This window comes from Belonocnema kinseyi, chromosome 4, assembly GCF_010883055.1.
Source record: "Belonocnema kinseyi isolate 2016_QV_RU_SX_M_011 chromosome 4, B_treatae_v1, whole genome shotgun sequence".
In the NCBI taxonomy this organism is placed as follows: domain Eukaryota; kingdom Metazoa; phylum Arthropoda; class Insecta; order Hymenoptera; family Cynipidae; genus Belonocnema; species Belonocnema kinseyi.
Genome location: NC_046660.1, coordinates 142,196,298 through 142,209,214, shown reverse-complemented (window position 1 = coordinate 142,209,214; position 12,917 = coordinate 142,196,298). Strand labels below are relative to the sequence as shown.

Sequence of the window (12,917 nt, the reverse complement as noted above, 5' to 3'; positions counted from 1 at the left end):
GAGGAGCTTTTGGCGTAATTTTTAACCTCTGCCTTCTTTACTTAGGCTGTTAGATGTTAGAAGTCCGCTTTAGAAGTAAGATTAAGAAGTAAGCTTTTCTGCACATGCTGACCTTACGCATGATTATATTGAGGATCGTCAGCTTGTGCTTTGACTATGAAACAACCCCAAATGAGTAGAGTAGACCCAAACCACACACAAATTTGGTGAAGAATCCGAAATCGTCTAAATATCATCAAATAGAGGAAGTTTAAGAAATGTACTTCATTACATGGAAATTATTGAATTTGAAAATTTGGACGTCCGAAAATGGATTGAACACCTCTCCCTCTTGCCCACTTTCGTCAGATTTTACCCGCCTCGGCCCTCCAACTGCGGACGTCTTTTATGGACGGCCCCTTTCTATATTCACAAAAAAACTAAACAAAATTAAAACTTTTTTTTTGGTTTTAATTTTTTCGTAATGGTCTTAATATCACTTCATTCTCTTCGCATACGGCTTGTTCATGCAGCGGTTGGGGAAACGCTCTGCGTTCCTATCCAGTTCTCGAAAGGTAGGCAGCTACGTTACGCAAAGACTGTTGTGAAACGATACTGCCAGACTCAATAATTATTAATAAAAAATTTAGATTTTCAAGTGATACCATAAGGTCTGGCATATTTAATAACATAAAAAATAGTACACATAGGTAGGGTTCTTAAAACGACAGAGCGAAATTTCGGAGATAATTTCTCTTCCCATGTCGCGGGCGTTCTCTCGATCTTCGGCTATCCGCTCAGGCACACATTTGAAGGAGTTATCCTCGGAATTTCGGTCCGCCGCTTTACGAACGCTACCTTTGAGTACTATTCTTCATGTTATTAAAAACGCCAGATCTTATACTATCACTTGAAAATTTCAGTTTTTTTATCAATAATTATCGAGTCTGTCAGTGTATTATACCTATGCTATCGGTCTGTCGATTGAACAATAATAAACTTGTGACATAAATACTCGACCCTAGAAATAAATTGGTTCTGATACTACTATTTGAAATTTCTGATTTTTCACGTAGTTTAGGTGTCCAAACGTCCTAGGCAGGGCATCTGGCTTCTATGTGTTTTGAAACAAGGACCGTTTTCCAGATATATTCGCCACTAACTAGGTCTTATAATCCCGCTTGGCGAAAATCGTCACCAGCTCTCCGTTTAGTATCGAATCGCCCACTCAATGTGAGCCCTTTCCCGGTTCATCTTAGTGTTTTTATCTAAATTACTTCTAACACACACACAGTGATACAAACGCTCCTGGGGAAATAGTCAAGTGTAGAAAATAAGAAGTGCCGCATATACCCGGCAAATATTTCTGTGGCGCAGTCGAGGCCCGACAAAGTTCTCCTTGACTTTAAGAAACTAACCATATTCGTTATCGTATTTTCGGTACCAGTCGACAAGAACGTCACAATCAAAGGAAATGAAAATAAGGAGAGAAATAAAGACTTTATAAGAAAGTTGCGATGGTTATACCCTAAATATTCTGTTAAGTTAGTCTTCCTGAAAGTCGGTGCTTCTGGAGGTGCCAAACTTTCACTGGTTTATAGCCTCAAAAGTATTCCTGCTTATTAACGAAATATTAAGACCCCTGCAAGGAAGATGCAGAAGGCCGTCGTTCTTCGGTCATTCCGTGTCCTCAGCGTGCACGAGACTTTTGCCGGATTGTCGTATTGAGTCCACCGCGGAATGTTATCACCTATTTCACGATCGTGAGATATGATGTTAGCTAAAAAGTTACTGTGATTTAGCCGGGAGCGGGTGATATTTCGTATAGCGGCAGCTGCTCTCAATAAAAATCAGTAAATCGTGTTCTCATTCAAAAGTCAGCGTGACTAGTGGGTGGCCATCTGGAATTCCAGGGATAGATATACAATTCAAGAGACCGCAACATCCAATCAAACGCAAATGAATGGATTTTTGTTTCCTGGCTACGTCGTAGATAATTTGGAAAATTAGGGGGGTTGGCTAAAAAAAAAACGTTAGGAATGAGCTGAACACGAGATTTTAGGAATATATTTCATTTAGATGGTACCTTTTTTCTACATCCCGGGCTTATTCAGGACTTTTAATTTGTTTTATAATTATTTTAGAGATTAAAATACGTTAAATACGTAAAATTGAAAGGATTTTTTTCGAAGGGATTTCCAATCGTTAGACAATTAATAAAATTTGTTGAATAAACAATTTTTCTTGAATAATTTGAATTAATTTTACAGGCAAACGTTTTTTCTTCGTGAAAGTATACTTTATTCGAAGATCTTTTTTCTTTTTATCGGACCTTTATGTCGAATTGACAAAACCTTATTTACATGGAATATTAAATGTGACGCTAGAATCCATGAACTTTAATTTATTCAAGATTTAAAATTGAAATAACTTAAAATTGATTGAATATTATTTATCATAGCTCTGTTACAACAAAGAATATACGAATTTAAGTATCGAGTACTAAAATGCATTTACAAAAAGCTATTCATTGTCTGACGGTTGAAAATCAGTTTGCGACAAATTTTTTAAATTATACTTAGTTGCATGTATTTTCATTTTAAACTCTAAATAAATTATAAAACAAAATGAATAAATCTATGCTTAAATGTAAAGTTTTCCTAAATATTTAAAACGATCTAGGAATTTAGAGGAATTATTTAAACGTGTTCTGAATTCCTGAATAAGCCAGGGATTTGGAAAAAATATAAACCTGAATTGAATATTTTCTTAAAATCCCAAATTTAGCTAATTCCTGAGTGATTATGTCGAAACTCTAATATTGCTAATTACCTACAACATATATGTTTCGTAACCATTTACAAAAATCAGGGTTTTCGCTAACAACCTAGGGAATTGGGTAAATACCGAAACTTGTTAAAATCTTCCAGACAGGTGTCAATTTTTTTCGCTGAATTTCTGGTTTATTCAGATATTTAGAATACTTTCCGATCACTTCTCTAAAGGTCTTTCCACAATAGGACCTGATACATTGACGCAGTATCGACACAACGTCAATGCAACATTGACGAAACACGCACACATCTGTTGCCAACTCTGTTTGGTCTAAGTATGGTACAGTCGGACCTCGATTCTATCAACCACCAATATCGTGAATTTCCCCTTATCTGGTGCCTCTACCACTAGTTACACTTTGGAGCATATATACGTGAAGGGAACCGCGCGTGTGAAAAAGTTGTGGCCGGTTTGGCGATTCGGAGTGAGAGAAAAGGCAATACTGGGGGATAAGCTATCTGTCTCGCGCAGCAACATGATTGGTCGATTTAAATGTGCACCATAAATAGCGGTGCACTTGCGCATACATGTAAACTATCTTACCTTTTTTTAGAGTGGAACAAAAACAGCCAATTAGATTGCTGCGCAAGAGAGATAGCTTATCCCGCTAACTCATTGTCTGTCTCTCTCAATTTACCAACAACTATGCCATTGACTGGCTCCCTCCAGGTGTATATGCTCTAAAAGTTGCACTGATTGTGTTTGACGTTTGCGTAGATGAAGCGCAGAGATTCAAAACGCCCGTCATTTCTTATTGCTACGCACATGCAAAGCTTGAACTTAAAAAATTCCAACAGTTTGCAAAAAATGCGCGCGAGTTTCGTCGATGCTACGTCTACGTTGCGTCGATGCCGCGTCGACTGATTAAGTCCTATTGTGTAGAGACCTTCAATTCCAAGAGCGTTTCAGGTATTAATGAAAACTCGTTTAGACGTAAAATATAAATACATCGAAAATTTTGACCGTTTCTGTTGAAATTGTACATTCTGTTAATTTAATATAAGAATATGAATTATTTGTGTCGGCAGGAAGCACTTTGATGTCAAAGAGAGCTACATTTTATTCCGGGGCTTAAAACAAAGACACATTTTTTATTTGCGTTGATTCTTTCAGTCTTGCAATTCAATTTTCTGAACTCTTGGTCACCTCTTTTAAGGCGCTACCTAGGGCTTAATTTGTATTCCATGTATTACAAATGACAACTTTTCTCCTACAATTCTGAATAGTTTGATGTCATGTGTAAAGCCGATATTCAACAAGATCATTTTTCGAAGAACTCTCGGTGAGGTGTTGTTTTTAGCCTATTTTGTCTATGCTAACAATTTTACTTCCAGATTCATTTGCAAATCGGTGCCTGACAAATCTTTTAAGTAATATTATTTTGTATATTTTAATTTTAAGCTTACGTTTTAAGATTTCCTAAATACCTAAAGTGCTCTAGGAATTTAGAAAAAAGGAAAATTTGCATGGAAGAATTTCCTGAACTCCGACATTTAGCTAGTTTTGCAGGTTTTTATCTGAAACCTTGATTCTTTTCAATCCCTTCAAAATATACATCAATATATATTTTAAGAAACTGTGTTATTATAGTCCTTCGTTAACAAACCAAAAATTGGTTTTATGCGTGCTCAGATAGCTTTTTAAGTTTTTTGAAACTCTTTATTCAGATTAAGGACATGCGACACGCTCACATCTTTCTATTATCGACCTCACTTTTTCAGTCTACTGAACATTTTCTTTGTACTTAAGAACTATTATTGTCAATAAAATATTAGACTAAAACGTTGAAAAATTTATCAGAAGACCATAAAGTACGTCTATGTACTTTATCTGAGTAGCAATTTCGATTAAAATTATTTTAAAAGAAATTAACTGAAAACATTTTTTTAAAAAAACCTCGAAATTTTTTGAACCTAAGAACTTTTTTATATATAAAACATCTGCGAGATGTAAAAAACGTACATAAATGTAATATACTGTTGGCTCTTACATTTCTCGAAGTTTAAGGCCGATATTTTACGTATAAAAAAAGTACTTAGGTTGAAAAACTTTCAATGTACAAAGGGAATATGTCAGAAATGGTCCTGGTTTTAATTTCTTTGAAAATAATTTTTATCGAAATTTCTACGCAAATGAAGTACGCAAACTTGGTTTATAGTTCTCTTATACATTTCCCAAAGTTGCAGCCCGATATTTTATTGGCAAGAAAAGTTTTTATGTTCCAAGAAAATTCAGTGAACTAAACAAGTGAGGTCGGTAACATAGGTATTTGAGTGCGTCAAATGCCCTTAAGTCCTTTTCTCTACACAATATAGTATGTATCACAATAATTATTGACAAACTAAGAAACACGTCTAATTTGTCCTTTTTACTGTTCTAAAAAAATTAGGATATGAAGCTTTACTAATCTTTGACAATATTTTTCACATTGTAACTTTGTCCATCTTAATTTTTGCTAATTGAAGTCTATTTGAGCCACTAGCGTTATTTTAAACTTGATTTTATGGTCTTTAAATTTAGTTATTCTCACAACCACTCTCTTAGAGGTAGAGTCAATTACATCAGTACATGGAATTACTTATTGCACAAAACAGCAAAAGGAAATACTTGTTCACCCAGCTGGGTGCAATCTCCGTAACTGGGAAAAAATTCATATTCGATTTGAAAAAGGGAATCAAAAACTCCTCTACGAACATACTGAAGATTTGTTTTTTAAAGTCACTTTTCCATTGGAGCCGAACAATCTTAAGCAACTTAAGAAAAGAAACAGAAGTCTGCATATCACATAATTATGCTTTTGAGAACATTTCCACAAAGGACTCTTTAATTCACTGTTTTCATACCGAATATAAGTTGGCAATGCGTACGCAGGTTGTGCAACACCCTGTATGTGTGTGTTTTCCATGTACGTGAATATGCGTTTACGTAATACACATCTGGATGATTTTAATACGCAGGAGCTTGGAAATCTCCTAAACTTCGCTGTTGTTGAGCGAATGGTGGCTCTTGATACGTAACATCAGCAGCATCAGGATAGCTCGTGTAACCTTGTTCCCCTGTAGGATCTGCCTCATACGTGGGAGCAAATGCTGCATCTGTACCTTGCTTGAATCTTTGAAATGCAGACCAAGCACATCCAGCCTGTAAAAATTATAGATACAAGACTTTAATAGAGAAATAATTTTCGATCCTTAATTCTGCAAAGTAATTATCAAGATTTTTTAAATTCAAAAAAGATTTTACGATAAGTGTACAAATTGTAAATACATTTATTGCAACAACCACATCGAAAGTAAGGATTTCCATGCCACTAAGCGATATGCAAAGTGGTAAAATACACAAGTCTGTGCGGGCGACAAACAAGTACTACACTTTAATCTCGCTATATCGACCTTCGATATAACGAGCGATTGTTACAACGAGCACATGGTCTTCAGCACAAAGGAATAGTAAGTAGTAGTATCCCTATTTCGTGTTACGTATTAAAGCTGCGCTAAGAAGGCGGGCATGCGTGCGCAAATGTGATCATGATAATACGCGGCATTGCCGGTGATTACGGTAAAAGTTGGAAAAAGTCGGTAAAACTAATTTTTTGAATTAGTTTGAGCTTTGTAAAGAATATTTTATTAATAGTAAAGAAGTTTATTAAATTACAAATTTTAATACAGAATGATTCCTCCCTAAAACTACTTAAATTTAATATAAAAAGCAAAAGTGAGGAGAATAGGACCAATCTAATTTCAAACGTCGAACATGCTATAATTTACTTGTGATTCGAATTACTTTAAGTTAGTTGTAATTTTAGTTACTAAAAATTTCGTTCTGTCTTAAAATAACATGTAAAAGTACCCACTTAAAATAAATGCCATAATATACCTACAAAAGAAAAGCATGGAATTCTTTATTTCCATGACTATACGTCATCGAACTTGCTTCGCTCATCCGCTAACCTTCAGCTCATGGTGCAAGTTTCTCTCTCGTTAACAATCACCTCATTTGCGCACATGTTTCACAAACAGCCATTTCGTGTGTAGATTTGTGCATTTTAAACAAGTTTAAAAATTAATAAACAATAGCTTTCAATTCAAAGGCTCCTAGATTTGTATTGTCAATTATTGAAGACCTTTTCGTTGCTCGGTGCTTTATTTTATGCAGTATCAGTGAATGCACACGAAATCAACTTTAGTAATCATGGACAAATAATACTAAGTTTTGACTTTAAAAATATACATTTTTTTCAAATCAGATGAGAATTTTTGCCTCAAAATTTCGAAATTTCTACTGATAATACCAAAATTGTTGTCAATTTTAGTTTGGTTAAAGCGGCTATATTTTTGGGCTAGGATGTGTCACTTGCGATCAAAACTCATATTCAAGCTGCAAAATGCCAGTTATATGCTCCTGGAGGCAGAGATGTCTCATTTGTGGCCGAAAAAGAGCGAACATTCGACCCAGAATCTACTACGTGGAGGTGGCTGCACTTGGGGCTTTTCCGCTAGACCTGCACAAACCAACGAACCATGTGTGGGACTGTCTTAACTAGGGTGCTATATCAGACAGGAATAAGCAACCGCAATTTTGGTTCCTAGACAGTTCGCGGGAAAAAATGCGATAAGCATGTCGTATAGTTTAATTAAAATTAAGTTTAGAATATAAGAAAAATGGTCCGCTGCAGTGCTCCGTTTTGTAAAAATAGAAGCGAGGATGGATTTAAAGTTTACCGTTTTCCACTGGAGCGAAGAGAAAGACTGTCAATGTGTATCATAAATTGTAGACGCGACAAATGGAAACCGAATTTGAATTCAAGATTATGCGAAGTTATTACTAATATTTATGACTATTACAATATGATTTAAATATTGGGGGTCTGAAGATTATGTATACATGTAATTAAATTGCCTATGAGCATTTTTTTGATATATTAAAGCGAAATGAGATCCAGAAGAAAGTAAGGTTAGGAACCCGTTTTTCTACAGAACGACGGACATTAACACACGCAAATAAAAAGGACGTATGATGTGAAATATAAATAGCTATCATAATAAACTCTTGAAATAGTATTGTATTAATGTTTGACCTATAGTATATTATTATTTTATTATTTGTTAATATTTATTTAAAAAATCATATGATTATAATATTAGCGCACGCCTATTTATAAACTAAGTAAAATTTCGTTTGCAATCATAATTTTTGCAAGAGCTACTTTTTGGCAAATGTGTTGGTTAAAAAATCATATAGTCCAATTTAAATATTTCATAAATTATATCATATGTAATTTCATTTATAATTTATGTTTTGATAACAATGTTTCAGTCTAATTTAAAAATAAATAATCTATATCATATAAGTGTATTTATATAATTCGATATCAATTTAGCGTTTTTGAATTTGGCGGGGAAACAGAATGGCAGCTTGCATATTCCCATTTAAGATAGTATTTTAATTTAACTAATCTTCATCATTACTGTCGGGAAAAGTTCTCGCAGGTTAGGATTTTAATTGAAATTTTTGCACAGTTAACCTACAAAATAAAATTACTTTTCTCATGCCACCTTTAATGCGACTGCCTCATACTTAGGAAACTGCTTCAGTGAAAAAATGTACTTCCCGTTCTATTGTAACCGTTGTGGCACGAAAAGATATGGCGCAGGACTATTTTGGCATAGTGTTGTCAGGAAGTTAAAGTATGTCAATAAGCTCTTCGTTTGATTCCGTCCTCATAACTGGGGCCACGATAATAAACACATCAGTGCTTTCCCGACGTATAATTTCTGTGTAATCATTGGCCTCAGAAATCAATCAGGAAACGATATTATATCGAATGGAGTGATAGATTCCTTGCCTCGAATTCGCAAGCACTAATAGTCTTATTTAAAGCATCTTGACATTTTAGAATTTTTTTAAAAGTTATATGAAAATGTTTAGATGTAATTTAATTATAGGGGCGCACATGATTCGTTTGATTGGATGGATGAACTACATCTTGGTATTTTGTTGGTAAGTATTCAGATAACAATCGTACGGGACACGTTACAGACATGACGTGCGAGGCATGCAGCTCGAGCAGGGTGCAAGAGATTTGCGTCGCACTCAGTGAGAGACACGTGGTGCGAGGCATATGTGTCGCACGTTTTAAGAGGAACTTATGTGCGAGGCATATGCGTCGGACTTCGTTAAAAAAATATTTTTAGTATTAAATGACAATTGTCAATGTTATGAGACTATCGTGTCAATAATTTATTTTTATGTTTTCAAACATTTTTTTATACAAATTTCTATCACTATGGTAAAATTTAAAATGAATATCTTATGACCCTACTGAAAATTCCTATATAGGTTCCGAAACATAGGATCCAGTATAGGAATATATAGATGAATTTTCAGTAGGGTTGTAAGATGTTTTTTGAAAATTTTGATCCTACTCAGATAACAAAAAGTCGGCACGATCCCACCCTATGTGCCGGCACACAGTCCGATTGACAGGACCACTGTTCAAGCACATGAGTAGCTCAGTGTAAGCACCATTGGGCTCGGAAAAGACAAACTCGCGAATACAAATCCTTTAAAAGAAAAATGTAGACACGCTTTCAAGCCTTTCAGATCACACGAATGAACCGATTGTTTAGCAAAAAAAAATTATTTTCTAACGGCTGTTGATAATGTTGATTTGGTCAAAACGCCCATCTTGGAATTTAGGAGGACGCACAGCGAACTGTGGGAAATTATAGTTGAATCTGCCATCAGTAGAGGGCTTTCAGTTTCCAGGTCATTGATTCCGACTATGGCAGGCACATCGTTCCTCGGCCGTCGTGCGCGTAACGGTCTTCAAGAGCATTTGCACGCGCGATTGCAAAGGGCGACATATTGTGCCCGCATTTTGATCTCCTGCTCATTCATATAGACCAAACGACGCTTTACTGCTGGCACGCCGTTTGCCGCCCATCGGTACGGTAATGTGCCAGGCAAGTTTGTTACCTGGGTAAATATACTAAAAAAAAACGTATGTAAGACTTAGGTGCCATAGAATACTACAGCGCGGTGCTCAACCTCTGTAAATCAGGAAACTGTCAGATGGTGACTGTGGGTGATCTTATTGGTTAAAATTGATGCAAGTTGCAGATGTTATGAATGCTGCTGTAATTTTCATGAAAAAGATTGCAAAATGGTTGCGTTTTTTCATGATTTGCTGTTAAAGTGTAGCGTTCAATACCGATTTTATTCGTAATGTGCTCTAATATCATGCTCCGTCTTATGGTTTGAGTGAAAGCTCTGAGCTTGTTAAAAAGAAGGAGGAATGGGCGCGAATATGAATGATATTTTAGATCCGGCTATCTTTTTGGGTGCCACAAATTTGCTTTTTGGAAATTAGGATTTAGATGTAGCTGGAATTTTGGTAGATGAGAAAAGAGAAAACTATGAGAGAGTGTGAAATTTTTTTGAAGAGGCTATACCTTTGTATTCATTATCAGGTAAGTATAATCTTTAAATATCTCGTTTTTAGTGATTACTTTAGTTAAAAATATGTAAATTTTTGACTTGATTGTTTTTTTTTGCTTATAAATTATAAGTTAGCACATTATCAGTTATGATTTAAATTTCAGTTTAAGTTTAGATTTAATTTGATGTTAGGACATGGTTCCAATGCTCTTAAATAATTTGCAATGTAAGTATAAAGTATTGTAAACCTAAGCGGAAGGAAAGATATTTACTAAGAAATCACTTGATAAACGAATGTTGATTGTTTTATGTAAAATCCATTTAAGCTGTCCGACTTTAGCTTTAACCTCAAAATTCAATCAGTTTATTTCACAAAGTATATGTACAAAAGTTCTTCCGGTTGACACATAAAATTTTATTCTAGTAGATGGGGCAGAATACGTCAAGTGTTCCCACCTAAAATTAATAATATTTTTTTTGATCGGGTTGAAGCTTGACTGTAATATAGTCCTAGTGAACCTACATTAATCCATAAAACCTCAAGTTCATTTATCAACCGGTTGTCAATATACAGATGCTCTTTTCATGTACTTTAAGGGCATGTGACATAAAGTTTGAGAACGATATTTTATGCATAAAAAAAGTTCGAACGTTCAAAAAATGTCGAGGTTCAGAAAAAAGATAAAATAATTTTCAGTGAAGTTCCTACCAAAATGCAGTACCTAAACGTACTTTATTGTACTCTAATACATTTTTCAAAGTTTCATGCCAATAAGACTATTATAACGATATATTAAAGAACTCGAACGTAAAAAACTAAATTTGACCAAGAAAACAATTTCGGCCCATTTTTTATTCTACATGATTTTAAAGAGTATTAGAAAAGATATTTTTTCAAAAATATTTTTTTTAATGATGGGTTTTTCCCAAAATTGAATTTTATTTTTCCAAACAAAATTTAAACATTTTCGATACATTCTTCATTTGGCATTATTTTAAAGAGTATTAAAAAAGCTATTTTTTGAAATAGAATTTTTTTAAATGTATTTTTTTTACTTCAAAAAATCAACTTCAATTTTGATTTTTTTTAAAGTATAAAAAATTTAAATATATATATTTTAATATGCTTAAATTTCATGAAAGTAGCTTGTAAAAACACTACAATAAAAGTCTAATCGGATCATCCTAAAACAAGTTATACTCACTCGAATGTGAAGAAACAAGTGGAAAAGTGAAAACTTCAGGCCCCTGTATATTGACAACCAGATGATAATTGAACCAAAGGTTTGGCGAGTCACGGTAGGTCCACCAGGACTATATTTCGGCCAAGTTTCAACTCGATACAAAAAATTACTTTTAGGTTGGAATACTTGACGTATTCCGGCCCATATACACATATACAGAACTAAAAACGGTTTAATTAATTTTTGCTTCAAATAATTAGATTAAATAGTTGTTCCTTGTGCATACAAAATCTTATATGCGGCACAACACATCAAGTGTTCCCACTTAAAATCAACTTTTTTGGATCGGGCTGAAACTTGGTTGGAATATGTAGTCCTAGAGGATCTACATGAATTTACCAAACCATAGTTTCATTTATTAATCACTTTTTAACGCGTTTCTTCACCTTCACGTTAGTGTAACTTGTTTTAGGGTGATCTAATTGGACCTTTATTATTGTATTTTGAAAAGCTTTTTTTCATGTACTTTAAGACCATTATAATGATATATTTAAAATCAAAATTTTATATCTTTTTTTAAAATCAAAATTCAAATTGATTTTTTTTAACCCATATTTAGAACAAAAGTTTCTATTTCAAAAAAGGGCTTTTCTTCTACTCTTTGAAATGATGTAGAATAAAAAGTGGGCTGAAAATGTTTTCTTGTTCAAATTTCGATTTTTACGCTCATTTCGAATTAAATAAACCGTGCAAGATGAAATATATAACGTAGTTTATATATTTTTGCAAAAAATCATCTTAAAAAAGTTAGTTATAATTTTTCGGCACATTGGACCTGACAGTATTCGTGCCTGAGCTCTGCGGAAGTTTAACGTGGTACCCTCAAGCCTAAAAATCTAAATTTGACCAAGAAACCATTTTCGGCCCACTTTTTATTCTACATGATTTAAAAGAGTACGAAAAATCTATTCTTTTGGAATAGAAAAAAAATTTATAAATATGAGTTTTTTTAAAAATCCATTTCAATTTTGATTGAACACATTTTTTAAAATTATATCCTTATAATAGTCTTAAAGTAAATAAAAAGAGCTTTCCAAAAACTAGAATAAAAGTCTAATCGGATCACCTTAAAAGAAGTTACACTAATCTGAAGGTGAAAAAACGCGTGAAAACTTTAGGCCCCTATATATTGACAACCAGTTCATAAATAAATACATGGTTTGGTGGATTAAAATTGAAATTGATTTTTTGGAAAAACCCTATATAAAAAAATTTCTATTTAAAAAATATCTTTTTTTATACTGTTTGAAATCATGTAGGGTGAAAAATGGGCTGCAAATTTTTTCTTGGTCAAATTCAAATCTATAAATATATAATTATATATGGGTGATTCCATGCAGGATTTACATTCAAAATTTTAATTGACGCGAATTATTTTTTTTAATATTCTTTGATGAAAAATAAAGGACACGTATTTTT

General features: G+C 33.7%; 1 protein-coding gene across 1 annotated transcript in view; it reads right to left on the bottom strand.

Annotated features, from left to right (window-relative positions):
- Positions 1 to 2,305: 2,305 nt before the first annotated feature.
- The window catches only part of LOC117170713 (synaptogyrin), a 349,909-nt gene continuing 339,297 nt past the window's right edge, over positions 2,306 to 12,917 (bottom strand). The window contains exon 4 of the mRNA XM_033357716.1: positions 2,306 to 5,955. Coding sequence (XP_033213607.1) covers positions 5,761 to 5,955 — 195 coding nt within the window. The 3' untranslated portion in view covers positions 2,306 to 5,760. The remainder of the gene's footprint in view (positions 5,956 to 12,917) is intronic.